The sequence below is a fragment of the Genypterus blacodes genome, unplaced genomic scaffold (genome assembly GCF_046128005.1).
Source record: "Genypterus blacodes isolate CSIRO-AG114 ecotype Tasmania unplaced genomic scaffold, CSIRO-AGI_Gbla_v1 ptg000117l_1, whole genome shotgun sequence".
Classification (NCBI taxonomy): Eukaryota; Metazoa; Chordata; class Actinopteri; order Ophidiiformes; family Ophidiidae; genus Genypterus; species Genypterus blacodes.
The window spans coordinates 154,988-172,379 of record NW_027466920.1 but is presented as its reverse complement, the minus strand read 5'-3'; the positions used below and the strand labels follow the sequence as shown (position 1 = coordinate 172,379).

The 17,392-nt window shown below is 48.5% G+C and overlaps 4 protein-coding genes across 6 annotated transcripts; 2 read left to right on the top strand and 2 right to left on the bottom strand.

The window, feature by feature from the left end:
* The first annotated feature begins 499 nt into the window (after nt 1–499).
* gpbar1 (G protein-coupled bile acid receptor 1) lies at nt 500–4,772 on the top strand. 2 transcript variants are annotated; one of them, XR_012964721.1, is made up of 3 exons: nt 500–630; nt 1,770–2,934; nt 3,088–4,772. XR_012964721.1 is itself a non-coding variant. In XM_076161867.1 (2 exons), exon 2 carries the CDS (start codon nt 1,838–1,840, stop codon nt 2,852–2,854), a length of 1,017 nt encoding a protein of 338 aa, XP_076017982.1. In that variant the 5' UTR covers nt 500–630; nt 1,770–1,837; the 3' UTR covers nt 2,855–3,081. The 2 variants fall into 2 exon arrangements, 1 of the variants encoding a protein (XP_076017982.1); XM_076161867.1 differs by lacking the exon at nt 3,088–4,772 and having other exon boundaries at nt 1,770–3,081.
* On the bottom strand, nt 3,994–6,827 carry LOC143009793 (intermediate filament protein ON3-like). The gene is made up of 9 exons (XM_076161866.1): nt 6,526–6,827; nt 5,866–6,074; nt 5,725–5,785; nt 5,547–5,642; nt 5,297–5,461; nt 5,084–5,209; nt 4,779–4,999; nt 4,607–4,632; nt 3,994–4,091 (listed from the first exon to the last, which is right to left on the bottom strand). The coding sequence occupies exons 1-9, from the start codon at nt 6,733–6,735 to the stop codon at nt 4,084–4,086; spliced, it is 1,122 nt and encodes a 373-aa protein (XP_076017981.1). The 5' UTR covers nt 6,736–6,827; the 3' UTR covers nt 3,994–4,083.
* Nucleotides 6,828–6,912: 85 nt separating this feature from the next.
* LOC143009791 (keratin, type I cytoskeletal 18) lies at nt 6,913–9,871 on the top strand. 2 transcript variants are annotated; one of them, XM_076161864.1, is made up of 8 exons: nt 6,913–7,484; nt 7,630–7,712; nt 7,825–7,981; nt 8,076–8,237; nt 8,323–8,448; nt 8,779–9,008; nt 9,087–9,121; nt 9,518–9,871. In XM_076161864.1, the coding sequence occupies exons 1-8, from the start codon at nt 7,113–7,115 to the stop codon at nt 9,796–9,798; spliced, it is 1,446 nt and encodes a 481-aa protein (XP_076017979.1). In that variant the 5' UTR covers nt 6,913–7,112; the 3' UTR covers nt 9,799–9,871. The 2 variants fall into 2 exon arrangements, with proteins under 2 accessions (XP_076017979.1, XP_076017980.1); XM_076161865.1 differs by lacking the exon at nt 9,087–9,121 and having other exon boundaries at nt 9,518–9,629.
* Nucleotides 9,872–10,271: 400 nt separating this feature from the next.
* Nucleotides 10,272–16,144, bottom strand: arpc2 (actin related protein 2/3 complex, subunit 2). The gene is made up of 10 exons (XM_076161863.1): nt 15,924–16,144; nt 14,513–14,547; nt 14,238–14,350; nt 13,130–13,175; nt 12,795–12,981; nt 12,607–12,700; nt 12,394–12,520; nt 12,162–12,262; nt 11,554–11,654; nt 10,272–10,822 (listed from the first exon to the last, which is right to left on the bottom strand). Exons 1-10 carry the CDS (start codon nt 15,995–15,997, stop codon nt 10,801–10,803), a joined length of 900 nt encoding a protein of 299 aa, XP_076017978.1. The 5' UTR covers nt 15,998–16,144; the 3' UTR covers nt 10,272–10,800.
* Nucleotides 16,145–17,392: the final 1,248 nt, after the last annotated feature.

Sequence of the window (17,392 nt, the reverse complement as noted above, 5' to 3'; positions counted from 1 at the left end):
CCATGGAGGACGACACCATGGAGGAGGACACCATGAAGAAAGACACCATGGAGGAGGACACCATGGAGGAGGACACCATGAAGAAAGACACCATGGAGGAGGACACCATGGAGGAGGACACCATGAAGAAAGACACCATGGAGGAGGACACCATGGAGGAGGACACCATGAAGAAAGAACTGGGGCCTGGAGTGTCCCACATCTCGGGGCCAAACCTCTTGTTGTGACCCCCTGGAGTCCTCTTCTCCCTTACAAGCTGCGGTGTTAACAGCTTTCCATCCTCTTCCATTCATGGAGGTGTAGTGAAGCAACAATTTAGTAGGTCAAGCGTCATTGCCGTGTCCACAGCATGAACAGACAGAAAGCTCAGGGGACAGATGCTGACCCTCCTCCTCCTGCAGCTCTCACTTCCCCTTTAAAGTGTCTCTGTGAGAGGAACGCCCCCCCCCCCCCCCCCCCCCCCCCCCCCTCCCTGCTGCTCTGTCTCGGTCTGTCTCAGGGTTGGGGCCACAGAGGACCTGAGCATGCGGGAGCTTCAGCACCTGCTGGATTCTGGAGCTTCTGTCTGGGTTTGTGGATTTCACACACGGCGGTTACGAGAAACCTTCAGCCACACCGGATCCCAAATAGGTAAAAGATCATTTGACTGCTTTATCTTCCCTCATAGTCACACATAGTTGTATTCCTGCCTTATATCGCCCATGATGATGTCGACTATTATTACAATTCTAAATGAGACAGATTGTAGAATTATGACTGATGTGATGTTTGCACAGCTTAATTCACCTTTAAACCTTTAAGCTGCAGAGAATTACACACAAAGCAGCAGATTAAACCAGACAGGATGAAGGCTGTGATGTTTGAAACACTCTTCTTCTATGGATTTAAACCTTTTCATTGAATTATGTCCAACTTTATAGGCATTAGAAAAAACATCTTGTGACTCAGAAATGCCAAAATTACAACCGCTAAAATCCCCTTTAACCTACTGCAAGGTGTGTGTGTGTGTGTGTGTGTGTGTGTGTGTGTGTGTGTGTGTGTGTGTGTGTGTGTGTGTGTGTGTGTGTGTGTGTGTGTGTGTGTGTGTGTGTGTGTGTGTGTGTGTGTGTGTGTGTGTGTGATAGAGAGAGAGCGAGAGAGTTTATAAACAACATCATCTGCCTATAGACATGAATCTATTTGCCATATATGGGTGCGGTTTGTTTTGTAGGTCCGCACACACAGAACAACAACATACAGTACAAACCTCCTAATTACCACTGACTGAACTCTTGACAAACACAAAGGCGGCTGTAATTCCAGAATCGTTGCTTATTAATTATTGAACGGCAGCACGATGTCGTCGATCTCACGTGTTGTCGTTTAGGCCTGTTATGTAACGAACGCGGTGACGTGCGGTTGTCGCCCCACGACGCGCTTCTTCTTCTTCTTCTTCTCTTTATATCTTCTTCCTCTTTCCATTTGCCACGTTTCTATCCCGTGAAGACATCAGGAGGAGAATAAAAACTACATCCCTGAATAATTAGAAGGTTTTAGTGGCACGTTTACTAAAATATATGTTTAATTACAAATCTTCTTATACACTATTTACAGTATATAGCGTCACTCTTTGATCGTTTCCATTCCTGGATCAGATTAACGATTCATTCTGTCCCAAATTCCAGGGCCGCACTTGAGCCATTTTTCCTTGGGGAGGGGCGACGGCTCTTGGGGGGGGGGGCAGTAATGTCAGCTTGTGCACCTTTTTTACCGTTTGTCTGTCCACACAGGCTCCCTGCATCTTGATGGGAGTCCACACGAGCTGTAAGGTGGCGAGCTTCCGCAGACGTCGCCCACGATGGACTGCAACGACTCCCGCGCCCTGCTGTCCGGCGAGCAGCTCATCTACGCCATCACCGTCCCGCTGTCCACCTCCATCATCCTGGCCAACCTCTTCATCATCCTCGGCATCGCCTGCAACCGCCAGCTTCACAACACCACCAACTACTTCTTCCTCAGCCTGTTGGTGGCCGACTTGTGCACGGGCGTGGCGCTGCCGTTCATACCGCTGATGGGCGTGAACCGCGAGCTGAGTGTCAGCGCCTGCATGGTGGCTCATGTCTTTCCCAACTTCCTCTTCCTGGCGTTTCTGTTCAACCTGGTGATGGTTCACTACGAGCGCTACATATGCATCGTCAATCCGCTCCATTACAGCAACTTGTGGATGCATCGCAGCTTTCCCCTGGCGTTGCTCATCTTGTGGGCGCCGCCGTTGCTCTTCGCCTCACTGCCTGCTTTCGGGTGGAACAACTGGACAGCGCCGGATTGGAACGGCTGTTGCGCCGGTAGCCAAAAGGGGGCACTGTTGGCGAACTGTTCAACAAATGGAACCGCTTGCTGTTCTTACCGCCGCGTCTTCCCCAACGCCTTCATCTACTTGGAGGTGTACGGCCTGGTCCTGCCCGCTATTCTCACCATCGCAGGCATGACGGGCCGCGTTTTGTGGATCACCCGCGGCCAGCTGAAGGACATCTGCCGCCTCCATCGCTCGGTGGAGCGCGGGAGTCAGGCCTCGGACCGGGAGCAGAGGCTGAACATGCGCTACACCCGCTGCGTGGTGGCCGTGTCGCTGACCTTCCTGGCCTGTTGGGTTCCGTACATCATCTACATGCACGTGTGCGTGGCGTTCCTGATCAGCGACACTAAATGGAGCTCCACCACGCACATCGTGCTGTCGTGCACCGGCATCGGCAGCATGGCTGTCGTGCCGCTCATGCTCGGCCTGGCAAACAGGCAGTACACGGAGCCGGCCAATAAACTGTTCCACAAGCTCAGAGACAGATGGAGACGGACGCAGGCATCAGAGGACGTGTAAGAGACGCCTTTGTGTCTGAGGAAACCATCTGACAAGAAAACACATTCAGACATTTCCATCAAAACCAAGCGGCTTGTCGGGTTTGTTTCTCTATCCATGCCTGATGTAAATCCACACTGTTGATAGATTAAAAGGAAATAAAGTGGCTCTTGTACTGAATCCGTCTTGTATACACAGTTGTGGTGCTCTTTTGTACTGCCAAGCTGACCTCGCCGGTGTTTATCTGCACGCAGGTATGCAGGGAGAGCGACATCTAGAGGACACGAGGAGAGATTACAGCAAGAACACGCGTGAGACTGGCCTCAGCCGTAAACTGACCGCGGAGGATCCAATCTCGATTCTGTTCGGTAAAATCAGCTTGAAGTGAAAATCACAAGAGTCCTATTTTCACCATATTTGGATAAAACGTTGCATGAAGCCAATCGGACGTTTCAGTGCTGACATCAGCTTTAAACTGAAAGGGAAATGAGGAGGAGGAGGAGGAAGAGGAGAGAAATTACTCTCTGTCTCATTCTGAACTCTCTGAAACTTGGCGGGCAGGTTGAAGATCATCCGGAGCAGAAGGTCAGCCGTCGTCCTGAAGGTGGCGCTGTACTGACCACAGGAGTCACAGCTCCATCTTGGCTTTTCAATCTCTCTGACGCTTTTTTGCTACAATTACTCGGCAAAAGTTGAGCAGGCATGACCTCACTACCGATGCTAAGAATGACGACAATCGACCTGATGGTGGCGCTTTAACAGCAACAGTTATATAATCATCACCGAGAGGAGGAGTCACAACTTTCCGTCTAGTTTATTCCTTTTATTCCCTTCTTTATTCCCCTCACAGCACCAATACTTTCAGTTACTTTGTTGTGTTTCAGGCATAAAGACACATTTCTACAAGTCATCCATTTTATTTCTTATTCCTCAAATATTCTTGCAGTTGCAGATGTTTTTGTGTCGCACACATCGCCGAGAAACTTCCAGACAGAGAAGAACAAACAGAAACAAACAATACACCCAGTTTTGGTGTGAGGATGCGTTTTCCCGCCTCATTCGTCCGTGTAATAGGAACTTTCCGACACGACTTTCCCAGCCTTAACTTCCACGCGGATCAGCAGGCGTTTGTTGTTGGCGGGGTCGGTTGGTTTGGGGACTGTGGGTTGTGTCATCTCGGCTGGCCATTGCCTCGACAACGAGCGTGTGTCTGCGTGCAAGCAAGGATTGCGTGGATTGGTGGGTTTGTTTTAATAATCTGAGCGAAAGAGAGGTGATTTTAGTGAGACACCAAACACAAAACAACCAGAGAATGTTGGCGTGGATGAAACCTACGCAAGTTTGTTTAGTTATTCCTGTATGACACGGGAATTGAAAGAATTTTCCTTAAAAAACAACAAACTTGATCTTTTTCCGCGTTTTTCCCCCTTTTCCCCCCAATTTTGTCCATCTGTTATTTTCCCCCGAATTGAACGACATCATATGAGTGAAGAAATCCTGTTTTAAGGGTCAAGGTTAAGGGTAATGTAGCCTGAACTTCCAGCTATACGGCCACATTCACACAAAACAAAGCCCCGCCCAGATCCTGCATTCTTCCCACTCCAGTGGGAGTCACTGCTGCAGCAACAGGAACGAGCTCTCCTTTCATAATGACAGATTTTGAACTGTGGCCCAAAAACGAACTAAAGTGAATGCATTCTGGGTAAAAAAAAAGTGTGTTCTATATGTGGAATTAGTTAAGAAATAGATGGAATTACGCAAAATGTCTCTTACCTGACTGACGGGTGAGGCTCTCCATCCTTCAGAGAGATAAAGGAAAGAGCTTTTAGTTTGTGTGGTTCTGTTTGTAGTACATGAATGCATGAATGAGTCACACACACACACACACACACACACACACACACACACACACACACACACACACACACACACACAAAACACACACCTCTGCTCCTCTCCCTCCAGCAGCTTGCGGTAGGTGGCGATCTCGATGTCCAGAGCGAGCTTGAGGTTCATCAGCTCCTGGTAGTCGCGGATCTGTCGAGCCATGTCGTGCTTGGCCCGTCTCAAGGCCTCCTCCAGCTGAACGATGTCCCCCCGGGCCTGGTCCAGGTTTTTCTGGCCTTCCACTTCCATGTCTTCCACGTCCTTCTCCGCATTCTCTTTCTGTAGGACAAAAATGAAGGTGTGACGTCTTGTTTGGGTCTTTTCAGTTCAGAGTGTGTGTGTGTGTGAGTGTGTGACAGCGACCTTCTTCCTGAGAGATTCCAGCTCCGCGTTGAGTCTCTGGATGAGACGCAGCATGTCTGAGATATCCTTCTTCACCTCACGCACATCCTGCTCTCGCTGTCCTGCGTTCTGGATCATGGCATCCATCTGAAGAGGACGTTTCTGGTAAACCTCATGCTTTTCTCCAACATTTTCCACAAGAATAAGATTTTTAAAAAGTATAAAACTTCTCACCTTCTTCTGGTTCCAAAGCTCACAATCCTCTCTGGATCGAGAAGCCATGTCGGCGTACTGCTTCTTGAAGTTCTCAACAATCTCATCCATGTCCAGCGAGCGTTTGCAGCTGTTCCGTATGATCACCGTCTTATTCTGGACCTGCGACTCCAGCTCCTTTATTTCCTGTTTACAGCACACAGAAGGAGACGCGTTCTTCGTTACCATCCTTAACTTGAAGCTCGGCCGGGTCACCGGGTCTCAGGCTTACCTCATCAAAACCCAATCTGAGGAACTCCAGCTTTCCCATCAGGTCCTCCAGCTCCAGAGCCAACTTCACTGCCCCTAAGTGACCTTCATCTACATCCTGTCAGAACACACACACACACTTTATTCCCCTGTGGGTTTTCCAGTATTCACCATGTGTAAGAGTGAATGAAGTTTGTTACATTTTTGGTGAGGATAAAGTCGTTCTCCAGTTCAGCTTTCTTCTCTAATTCATTTTCATACCTGAGGAGAAGAGAAAACAATTGAATCATCCAAAGCAACCCAGGACCCTGACAGTCCTTGACCTCTTGACCTCTGCTGACCTCTGCTTGGTCTTATCCACCTCCGCCTGGTTCTTGTAGACCTCGGCCTCCAGCTTGGCTTGGTCTCTGATCAGACCATCCACCTGCTGCAGCAGCTCGTTCTCCAGTTGCCTCACGATGTCGTTGATGTCACCCTTGTAGTCATCCTGCTCTTTGAGGAGCTTCAGCCGCGTCTCAAGGACTTTGTTCTTGTCCTCCAGGTGTTTCACCTTCACGGATAGAGACAGAAAATTAATGAGAGAAACATCTAATAAATAATAACTCAATGAGAGACCAACAGAAGAGCTCGGTCCTATTGGGTCCTTGCAGTTATCTGTTCTTGCCACAAGACAGCGCCATATGTCTATTTACGTAGACCATGGTATGGAGGCGCGCGGGACTTTACATTGTTGTTGTTTGTTATGTGCATCATTGTGTGTGAACGCATGAATACATTAATAAACAGAATTAAAAAAAACAGAATTATATTCATGAATCCAACAGCAAAATAAAAACACACACTACTTTAAGATGTTTAATATGCATTTCCTTAATGGTTTTATGATCCAAGTATGATTTTTCTATATCAACGATTCTATTCCCTTGACGTCTTTTTCACTGTTTTATGTGTTAATTATTTGTTTTTTTTTAAAATAAGTATTCAATAGGTTTGTTACCGACCTTATCAATCAGAGCAACGAACTTGTCGTTGAGTCCAACCATCTGGTCCTTCTCCTTGGCTTTGGCCGTCTGGTCCTGCGGGTCCAGATGAGGCTTAATAGGGGTAAGCAGGTCCGGGTCGCGGGGCCCGACGGTCGGGTAGCTCTTGGTCGCCCCCGCCCTGCCGGCCGGGGAATAGGACTGGCTACTGTATCCTCCAGGTTTGGACATGTTTGCACCTGTGGAAGTTTGAAGCTGGACTGCGGAGACAAGAGCAGCGAAGAAGAAGACACCCGCACACCTGCGACCAGCTGCTTTTAAAGCGAGCAGGACCAGCCGGAACCTCCCAGAACCTCACACGCGTCCAATCCCGAGAGGACAAGTACGACATTTCACCATAAAGATGAAAAGATTAACATGAAATACCTGATTTTCCACTCTGGGACAGTTTATTGGGGAGTGGTGCCGGACTGGGGAGCCAATGGCGTCACTGGGGCTGGATCCTTCCGCTAGTTTGCCTGGTATAAATCCGCACCTGAGTCCTCCGCACCTCCACCCGATCAGGTGCGCCTCCATCTCCAACTCTTGCCTCTCCGTCAGCCGCCGTCATGTCCAGGAAAACTCCAGCCAGCGTGTTCGGGGGAGCCGGGGGAAGAGGCTCCAGGGCGTCCGTGTCCACCCTGGATGGGCTGCGCAATGTGCTGCGCAACGAGCCGGACGCGATCATCAGGGACCCCGCGCCCCCCAGGTCCGCCGCCGCCGCCGCCTCCCCGGCTGCTGCGAAGGCGGCCGCGGACGACAAGAGGACGATGCGCGGTCTGAACGAGCGTCTCTCCGGGTACCTGGACAGGGTGAAACATCTGGAGAAGGACAACCGGGACCTGGAGGAGCAGATCGAGGACATCCTGTCCAAGCGGGGGGCCCCTGATGGAAGAGACTGGGATGAGATAGAGAAACCCCTGGCTGCCCTCAGAGAGAAGGTCATCTATCCATCTATCCATCTATCCATCTATCCATCTATCTATCTATCCATCTATCCATCTATCTATCTATCTATCTATCTATCTATCTATCTATCTATCTATCTATCTCAGTTTTAACGACATCATTTGTTCCTCTCGTCAGGTCAAAGACAAAACCTTGGAGAACGCAAAGCTGCTCCTCCAGCTGGACAACATCAAACTGGCTGATGATGACTTCAAGTCTAAGTGGGTGTTCAGAGTTCCTCTTATGAGTCTGTAATTCCAGTCATCACATATGAGATAGTGAAAGCCGTGTTGTGTTTAAGTGTCGGGCTTCTTCTCCTTCTTGCTTTTGCAGGCTGGATGCTGAGAAGAAGGCGCGGCGGGCGATCGAGCAGGATCTGCTGGGTATGAAGAAAACCATCGATGACACCCAGATGAACCGCATGCAGCTGGAGAACCAGATCGAGTCTGTGAAGGAGGAGATGGCCAACCTCAAGGAGGACCACAAGCAGGTCAGGCTGGAAACCATCCCACAACAACCATATCTGAGGTGGTGCATTCATAAAAGCATAAAAGTGTGATTCCCAGCACTATTTGTTTTTGTAGGACGTTGCTGAGCTGCGTGACAAGATCATGGACTCCAACGTGGACGTGCAGATGGATTCACAGGACTCCAACCTGGGCGAGATGCTCAACAAGACCCGCGAACAGTATGAGAAACTGGCCAAGAGGAACCTGAGGGAGATGGAGGACTGGTACAGCAGCAAGGTGCGTCTGTCTCCCTCCTGTCAGTGTGTCGCCTCTTTCCTCTCCTTCTCTCATCTCACCATTTCTCTTGTTTCTCCCTCGGTAGTTCGACAACATCAGGGTGGAGGTGGCCCAGAACACGGAGGCCCTGCAGAGCGGAAAGACCGAGCTCACCGAGCTGAACCGACAGAGGCTGCAGGTGGAGGTTGACATCCAGGCGATGCTCTCCAGGGTAAACACATCCAAATTCATACTTGACCCCTGTCTGCAAAAATCGTCTGGTTCAGAACATAAATCAGGAATGCTTCCTGCGCAGATTAAAGACCGCCGTGTCATTCTTCTATCATGTCAGGAATGAGAGAAGTGCCTGCGGGTTTGTTTACCAACCTGCCATGTTCATGAGCATTCCTTTCAAACCTATAATTTAACTTCAAAACAGATCTCTCAATAAGACACTGTGCCACCTGGAACCGGTCTTATAAAACAAAACAAACTAGGAACTGGAAAAGCTAGACCACTCCATAGCAGCATTACCTTGGTGTCCTTTTTCTCGCCCCCTAAGATCCACTCTCTGGAGGACACCCTGAAGGACACGGAGAGACGCTACGGCAACGAGCTCAAGCGCCTCAACCAGAAGGTGCTGGCTCTTGAGGCGGAGCTGAGCCAGGTAAGGGACCAGGTGGAGCGGCAGAGAGACGACTACCAGGACCTGCTGTACGTCAAGATGAAGCTGGAGGCGGAGATCGGCAACTACCAGCGCCTGCTGCACGGCACCCTGCCGGAGGAGGAAAGGTAGGGTCTCACTTTGGGGGGGCGGGACGCTTTCATCAACGCTAGTGTCGGTGCGCTCACGCTCTTCTTCCCCGACAGCCTGGAGTTTTCTTTAGAAGAAGCGCTACAGAGTGGTAAGTCCTTGATTTGGATCACTGCATCCGAAAGTGTTTCACTACAGCCAAGGTGGACCTGGGTCAATTGCTCTGTCAGATGTTGTCATGGAAACCCAATTGGCTCCTTTTCTTGCTGGAAAAAAAAACCTTGATTGCATCTGAATTTGACCCATGTCTGTCGTTCTGATTAAAGGCCAGAGAGCAGCTGGAATCTAACCCTCACTTCACTCTGTCACAAATAATAACGTTGCATCAGCATGCAGTCACACGCATGAACCTTAACATGAATGCCAATCAGAAGCCATTTTCATGGTAAATGCAGGTGCGTTCTGGGAGTTTGTCGTCTGTGGTGTTAAAGGTCAAAGGCCAACAAAGCTTCAAAATATGAGTCATCCCCTTTTCTCCCTCTTCTAGAATGCCCAGAGCCTGACAGGGTGGAAGAAGATCAAAAAGAAGAAGAAGCCGCTGTGAAGCAGGAGACAAGCCCCACCAACAAGTCCGCCGCCCCCAACAAGGCCGAACCCCCTAAAGCGGAGGATGGAGACCAGGCGCCAAGCAACAGCCCCAACAAAGAAGAGGCACCTGAAACCAAAACAAAGAGGGGTTCATTATCTTCTTCCTCCTCCTCCTCTTCTTCGTCCTCCTCTGAGTCTGAGAATGATAAGGAAATGAAGGATGAAGAGCCTGTAGCTTGAGTTTATGGAGCAATCGTGGCTTGTTTCACTGTATTTCCTCTGATGTGAGTGAAATAAATACTTGTTTCCAGCAGCATGTTGTCTCAAAGTGCCTATGTGACTCAAGAATGATGTGAGAGGATCAAATGTTATAAGCAAGCAGAATTCAAAGCTCTAAAAGATGCAGTTGTCCTTATAAACACATCCAATTCAGTCATGAAAAGGATGAATGTAAAGCTACACAAAACCTTAGTGATATTTGAAAAGTAAACTCAGTTTGTGGCTAAATAGAATTAACTATCTAACTAGAATCTTCCATGTGGATGATAACAAATAGAGTATTCTGGGAAATTTCCATTATTCCCATTCCGCTGCTCTCCATCATCTGTGACTGTAATCGTTCCAATATTGTGTCAAAAGTCACACAATTGATGAATCCCATCCAAACTGATCCGATTCTTTCTGAGATCAAAAACACCAAACGGCCATAGATGCACTGTTTGTAAGAGCGATTTATTATTTTTTTGACAAATGGTACATATGACATGAGAGCACGGATGAAGAGGGAGGAAGAGAGCAGAGTGGGATTGCGTGGAGACAGCACGGTGCTGGGGGCGAGGGGTGTGTGTCTGGGTCATTGGGGGGGTGGAGAGAGCAAGAGTACCAAATGGAGTAAAAGATATTGTATCAAAAAATTTTTCATATATATATTTATATAGGACTAATAATTCTCTTTAACTATGCAAAGCAAGGAAATGCCCTTTTTCCATGATATCAAGCTGTACAGCCTGTAAAGAAGAGCCAACTTTATTTAAACAAACAAAACAAAAAAAATGACAAAAAAGAAAGACGGGGACATCTTTTTTTGGGGGGGTGGTGGGTGGGGTGGGGTTCATGGTGGTGGTGGGCGGGGCTTTAGAGAGGCGTTGTTCCTGGAGTCCTGTCCGATGTGGCGGCCGAGTCTCTGTCTGTGCAGAGCGCTCGACCTCGTCCACGAAGAGGGGGGTGGGGGGGGCCTCGGCCTCAGCGGGAGAAAGTCTTACCGCTGGAAATGGAAAACAACAGAAAGTGGGTGTTAAGAGAAAAGTATGGGACACAGACATGGCCATGTTACACACACACACACACACACACACACACACACACACACACACACACACACACACACACACACACACACACACACACACACACACACACACACACACACACACACACACACACACACACACACACACACACACACACACACACACACACACACACACACACACACACACGATTGATTTGAAGAAGATGATGCATTCAGGTAACGTCAACCTCCTGCTTAGCTCTTTGCTTAGCTGGTTTCAATCGTCCCTTATCGAAACTGGGACGTGCGGCGTTTCCCTTCCTCCGTTACACATTAACCACAGAACAAAGCCTGTGGCTTCAGCGTCGCCTCTGCGGCTACAACCATAATAACATGTGAGTGTCTGAAGGAGTGCTGGGATTTAACGGGGGTGGGGGGAGACCTGTAAACATTCCACCCTGAATCACCTCAAACTCCCCACGGACACACACCTACAAAGCACACACGGGTTTACAGCTGCCGACTGCGGTCAAGAGGACAAAACAGATCTATCCTGGGAAACTCTGGGTTATCGCAAAAAAGGAGGGGAAACATTCCGCGCGGCTTTGGTAAACACGGAAAATGTGGCCATGTTTTACTTTCGACCACAAACGCAACTCAGGTGTTTTCTGCAGGCCCAAATCTCTTTTTGGGCGGTTACTTACGACATGGTCTTCATCTCCTTCTTCTCAGCGTCGGGCCGAGCGCGGTTCAGCACCTTCAGGAAGTCCGACGTCTTGGCCCTCATGCGCGTGTGAATGTAGGCCTGTGGGACGGACAAAGACACAGACGTGAGCTCATACACATCTCCCTCTATTCTTCTTCTTCTTCTCCTTCAGCTTTGTACTCCTGCATTCCTGCAAAGGTCGCTGAACGCAGATGTTGTTTTGATGGTGAATATGTGTCGCTGATCCAGATTCGCTTGATTGGCCAGTTTGGTCGTCTGCACTTGCACATGAGAGAACGATTCCTTTATCTGAATGACAACAAACGACACCAAAGCCACTCTCACATGTCAGTACCGAGGAGAAGTGCACATAATAAGGGATTAGAGTGGCATCTGAGGCACAGCTCATTCCTGTCCGACGTACACAAAACAGCTGCCACTGCCAAAACCTGTATGATCACACGACGACGATGCCTACAACAGATGCTGCGCTGTTATTAGGGGGGGGATCAAGAGCTTGAAGCCTGTGATTAGGGTGAGAGGGCGGAACGTCGATGACAGAACACGTCTCCGACAATCAGGGGCGTGCGGACCACCGTAGCTCACCTTGGAGCACTTTATGTGGTAGTGCAGGTAGTCCCTGAAGGTGTGGATGAGGTTGATGGTGTTGTCTCTGGCGTTGGCGTTGGTGTGACGAGGGAACAGGACTGGAGACGCAGGGACAGAACACAAACACACCAAGCATGAGACTGAGTCTGAAAGGTGCAGGTTTGTCAGTGAGGGCGTGTGTGTGTGTTTGTGTGTGTGTGTGTGTGTGTGGGGGCAGCAGGGCACTGACCGAAGGTGATGTATCCGATGTTGTCCCCGACGGCGGCGTCCGTGTCCTTCAGCTCCAGAGGCGGCTCCCTGTGGCTGAACAGCACCTGGGGGGCCGTGTGGCTCGCTCGCCGGCCCTCTTTGAACTCCTGCGCGGAGAACAGAAGGAGTGTGAGTCTGATCACCGCCACCTTAAGGCTTCGCGGTCCGGCGCCGCGCGTTTGCCGCCACCGACCTGCATGAAGACTTTGCCGATGATGACGTCGTCGTCGTCTTTGAACACCGTGCTGAATACCACCGTCACCCGGTCTTTCTTGGCCTCCACATACCTGAGGAGAGACAGAGTCGGGAGTTAAAAAAAAAAAAAACGAGGATTACCGCGCCACGTAGATCTAAACCCCGTCCCCCACGGCGGATGCCTACATGGACTCGTCGTCTCTGTAGTGGACCACGGCCCTCGACTCGCCCTCTTTGCCCTCCTCCTGGAACTTGAAGTACTTCTCAAACACCGAGGCGAAGCAGTTTCTCTTCAGCATGCCCGCCTGGTGGACGACATCGTCTTTGTTGCCGGGCAGGGCGTCCAGATCGTAGAGGAGGGACACGTTGTAGCCTGAGGAGGAGGAGCGCCGCAGGGAGAGATGGAGGATCAGAAGTCAGACGATACAGACTGTGGACGACTTCAGCATCGGAGCCTCACTGGGGTCAAACTATTAACACCTCATTTCACGTCGGTGACAGGCAGAAGCTTTACTACTTACACGCCTCAGGTGAAACCAAGAAATTCCCGTAGACCCTCTTCAGCAGCTGGAATGTAAAAAGAACATCAGCTTGATTTGATAACATGAAGACAACACAAGTCACAAGTCACAGACATGCAGCAGTAACAGAGGAAACGGGGCTGAAACTTAAAAGATTCCAGCAGCCTGTGAGGAGTTCATCTGAGCTCTGAACACCACAGATGATCATGCACGTGCGCCAGATTGTCAAACTTGGCCCCGTGAGAACCGCCGCACAGACGCACGGGCAGGCGCCTCAGCGGAAACAGCTCAAACATCTATATGGACAATAAGATCGGCGAGATAGCAACACGTAGTAGCGACGGAACAAAAGACCACTATGTTGGCAGGAAGGAGCCGGGGCGTGGTCTCTATCGGCTTAATTGCAGGGGCCCCAGATACAAACCAGTGCTCCTCTCTTAATGGCTACCTGTCATTGTGGAATGGCGTACAGGTATTGTGATAATGAACCCTTCGCTCCTCTGTTACAACTCTGAAGGTCTTAAATGTGACGGCGAGGAATTGATCATAAATCTGCGCTCCTTACTAACATCAGAACAGAACAACAGAGTCCTTTATGAGCGTCTGCGAATGAGCGAAACAAACAGAGAGACCGCCGCTCTCATCTGCGCTGGGGAGAGTCTGCAGGGAACAAAGCGAGCAGACACTGGATGGCAGCCAAGGCTCACAAACCGGCTCGCAGTCAGCACTTCCTCGCCCGGGGTGACTCGCGCTGCTCACTTCCTGTTTCTAAGAGAAGCCCCGGCAGCTGCTTTCTTTCTTCCTTACATGGCCACGCTGCTGCTCTGCTCTATATATATGTGTGTGTGTGTGTGTGTGTGTGTGTGTGTGTGTGTGTGTAAGTTTTTCCATGTAAATAAGAAGAATCAAAAGTAGAACATGAAACCAAAAGTTGAACACTCAGACGATCAAAACGATTCGAATGGAATCTAAGATAGAAACCACGTAACAAAATTCAGAGACGAGAATTGGAGACTTTGGAAGTCACACACAACTGACGAATTCACACACTTTAACGACAACACCACAAGTATGTCCACATCCTATTTCTCATGTGTGTGTCTCGCACCTCGTCAGCTCCGTGCTCCTGCAGCTCTTTGTAGAACTTGAGGGAGATGCTGACCATCACTTTGGTCTTGTCCCCGTTGGGGTTGGAGATGTGGTACAAGACGCCATCGAAATCTGACAACACGAAGAAGAGGTCATTAACCGCCTGAAGAGGACGTAAAGAACCGCCAAAATGACTACTGCTGGACATGTTGCGGGTCATAGGTCACGGCCGCTGTCCCAGCAGGAAAAGATGAAAAAGACGTAAACGCTGTGCTGGTATGTGAACATTCTTACCTGCGAAGGTCACGTCCACAGCCTCTGGTTTGGTTCTGAAGGGAGGAAACAAAACTAGAGGTCAAAAATGAGGGCAACGTTCGTTTTGTAAATGCAGCAAAGTCTCCACGTGCAACACACCGTCCTACAGATAAAACCACAGAGAGTAGAGAACACACAGAGCAGATTACCAAGGACAGCCGGGCCGTGATCCCAGTCGGAGATTTGGTGCCACTCGTTTGGTTTCGCAATGACACTTTGATGATTTTCTCTTTTGAGGACCCAGGTGGATCTCTCTGTCATACTTCTGGTTAAATAATGAGCCTGACACATCGAGCTATACAAATAAACTTCACTTGAACATTGATTCAAGAGTGCTGAACTAAACTCTGGAAAGTGACCCGACAAAATCATCAATTCAAGGCTGGATGTGCTGATTTCAAGGACAAAGACAAGTGGATTTGCAATAACCACACAGGTTACATCAGCTGAAAATAGAACGTGAATTGGATTGGATGTATTTCAAACCCCCCTCCCCCCCCCAGCTTTGACAGCACACGGTGTTCAGCTGCAGAATAGTGAGCTCAGGCTCCTCTCTGCTTGACTGTGCTTGCCTGCTGGAATGCGGAAAGAGGAAGAAAAAGGGGCGATGGCCGGCGGACAGAGAGCCGCAAACTGGACCTGACGCACCGAAACGGGAGACTATATAATAATAAATAAATAAATAACAATATCACCTCCACGGAAGGAACCCCGCGCGCGTTAATTGTACATTATCTGTGGGAAAGGGTAGCACACATACGGGCACTTTCCGTTATCTGCGCCGAAAAACTGTAGGGACAAAAACTGTTACCCGTGCAAATGTGTTCCCCGAGGGCGTCAGCGACATTACTTAGGATGTTTGACACAAACACTTCTGCAGCAAATCATCAGCCGTTAACTTGTAGCTTGTGATGTGATATTAAAGGATCACAAGGAGCTGTGTTTAAAGGGAAGAAATTAGCTACAATATAGCTCAACTCGCTACTCTCAAGCTCGGCGACGAAATAAGAAATACAAAATTCAAATAGTTTTATTTCTGTATGCTCTTTAAGGGGTCGAAGTGGAGCAAATAGTCAGATATATTAACATGGAATATATTTGTTAGGGTCACAGTTTATGGCAGCACACCGGCGCTGACACACCCCAGCTCGGGGCGGATCAGCCACGGAGGCTCGTAGCATGCAAGCTAAAGCCTTGGGTGTCTCCGTGTTCGAAAGCCCACACACACATTCGGTTCGGTGGCTCGATTTTGCAACACCGTTAGTGCTAAAAGATCCGCATCTATAACCCCGCATGCATCACTTAATCAAGCCATCACCTCCGCCTGTGAGCGAAACGGGAAGCTAGCCGCTGTTAGCAACGCTAGCCAGGTGCAACAATGATCGCTCACCCGTTGGATGCGCCGTCGAACTTCAACGACAGCGTCTCTTCTATGATACGGTTGTTGATTTCTAACAGAATCATCGCTGGTGTGGAGGAGAAGGGGGAGAGAGCGAGGTTATTCTACGGGATTTTAACCTCTTTGTGTCAATTCCTGCCAATTTTTTCCTCCTTTGACACACAGAGCGCTTCCGTCGGGGGTACTTCCGCCTGTCACTTCCGCGTATTTCACACTCAGGACCCCGTGAAACAAGGGCGCCCGCACTTTTGCCGGTTATAAATTTGTAATAACACGTTTGACCACCTTCTGAACGTTTCTCCATGAAAACTAAATAATAACATCCACCTCATATATGATGGAGGTTCTAAAGCTATTGAAAACTGTCTCAAAAGCAAAATCATTCTAGATCTCTTTGCATTTTTGTAGTATTTGTGTTTTGTATTTCTTTCTTCATTAAATTCTGTATTTATAATTAGTTATTGCTTTGCCACAAAAATATGAAACACAAAGGCACTTATTGCCCTAGAAATATTATCATTTATTTATGCTCTGTGTATGATTGAAGATCTTCTTTTCTAGATCCATTTCAATTTCAAAATTAAATATTTCTTCAGTATAAGATGACCTGGACCGGAATGAGATAAGAGAGGTTGACGAGTTCTAAACTAAAAACTGGAACATCTAGCTGGGTGGTGTTGTTCCAGATGGGGGGAGGCCGGTCTAGTTGTAGTCTGGAGCCTTTGGAGGCGTACTGTCTGCTTTACCATCGAAATTTATGATAGCAAAGGGACATGAGGAGTGAAGTAACACATTCCTAGACTTGGTTTTGCATAATGGTACTTCATTTTTACTGTAGCGTGAGGAGGAGGAGGAGGAGGAGGAGGACGTTGTTGTTACTAATGCATTCTTACTGATCTTAGTCACGAGCATCCAACTCAAAAGACGAGTGAATCATATCTTTGATTTCTTTCATCTACAGTAGTACTTTTCTGTTAAATAACTGAAAAGAAATTCACCTGTTGCTTCATTTTGCTTTTGAAACATTTGTCTTGGTCAATCTGAGGTTGTATATTTATTCTGTTTCTGAGAGAATTTGATATTCTCACAAAGAAATTTGATATTTTTCTAAATCAATCTGGCAGCCAATCTCTTAGGAAACGATCACTTTTAGGAAGGAACAAACTGACGGAATGTTACTGGACTATTACAAATGCAAAAATGAGAACAAAGTTACATGTGTTTTGTGAAACACCTTTCCACACACTGCTGATTACCCAAAGAACCGTATCACAGCACAAAGGTTTTTAAAATACGTCTCCACATGCTGTCCACAATCAGCTGCTTTGTTTTAATGACATGGAGAAGGTTGTTGTTGTCCTGACAACAATATCAGGGCTCTAATGTCTGATGATGATGGTGCTAAAACGCTACCAAAGTACATTACATTACATTACGATCATTTTGGCAGACGCTTTTAT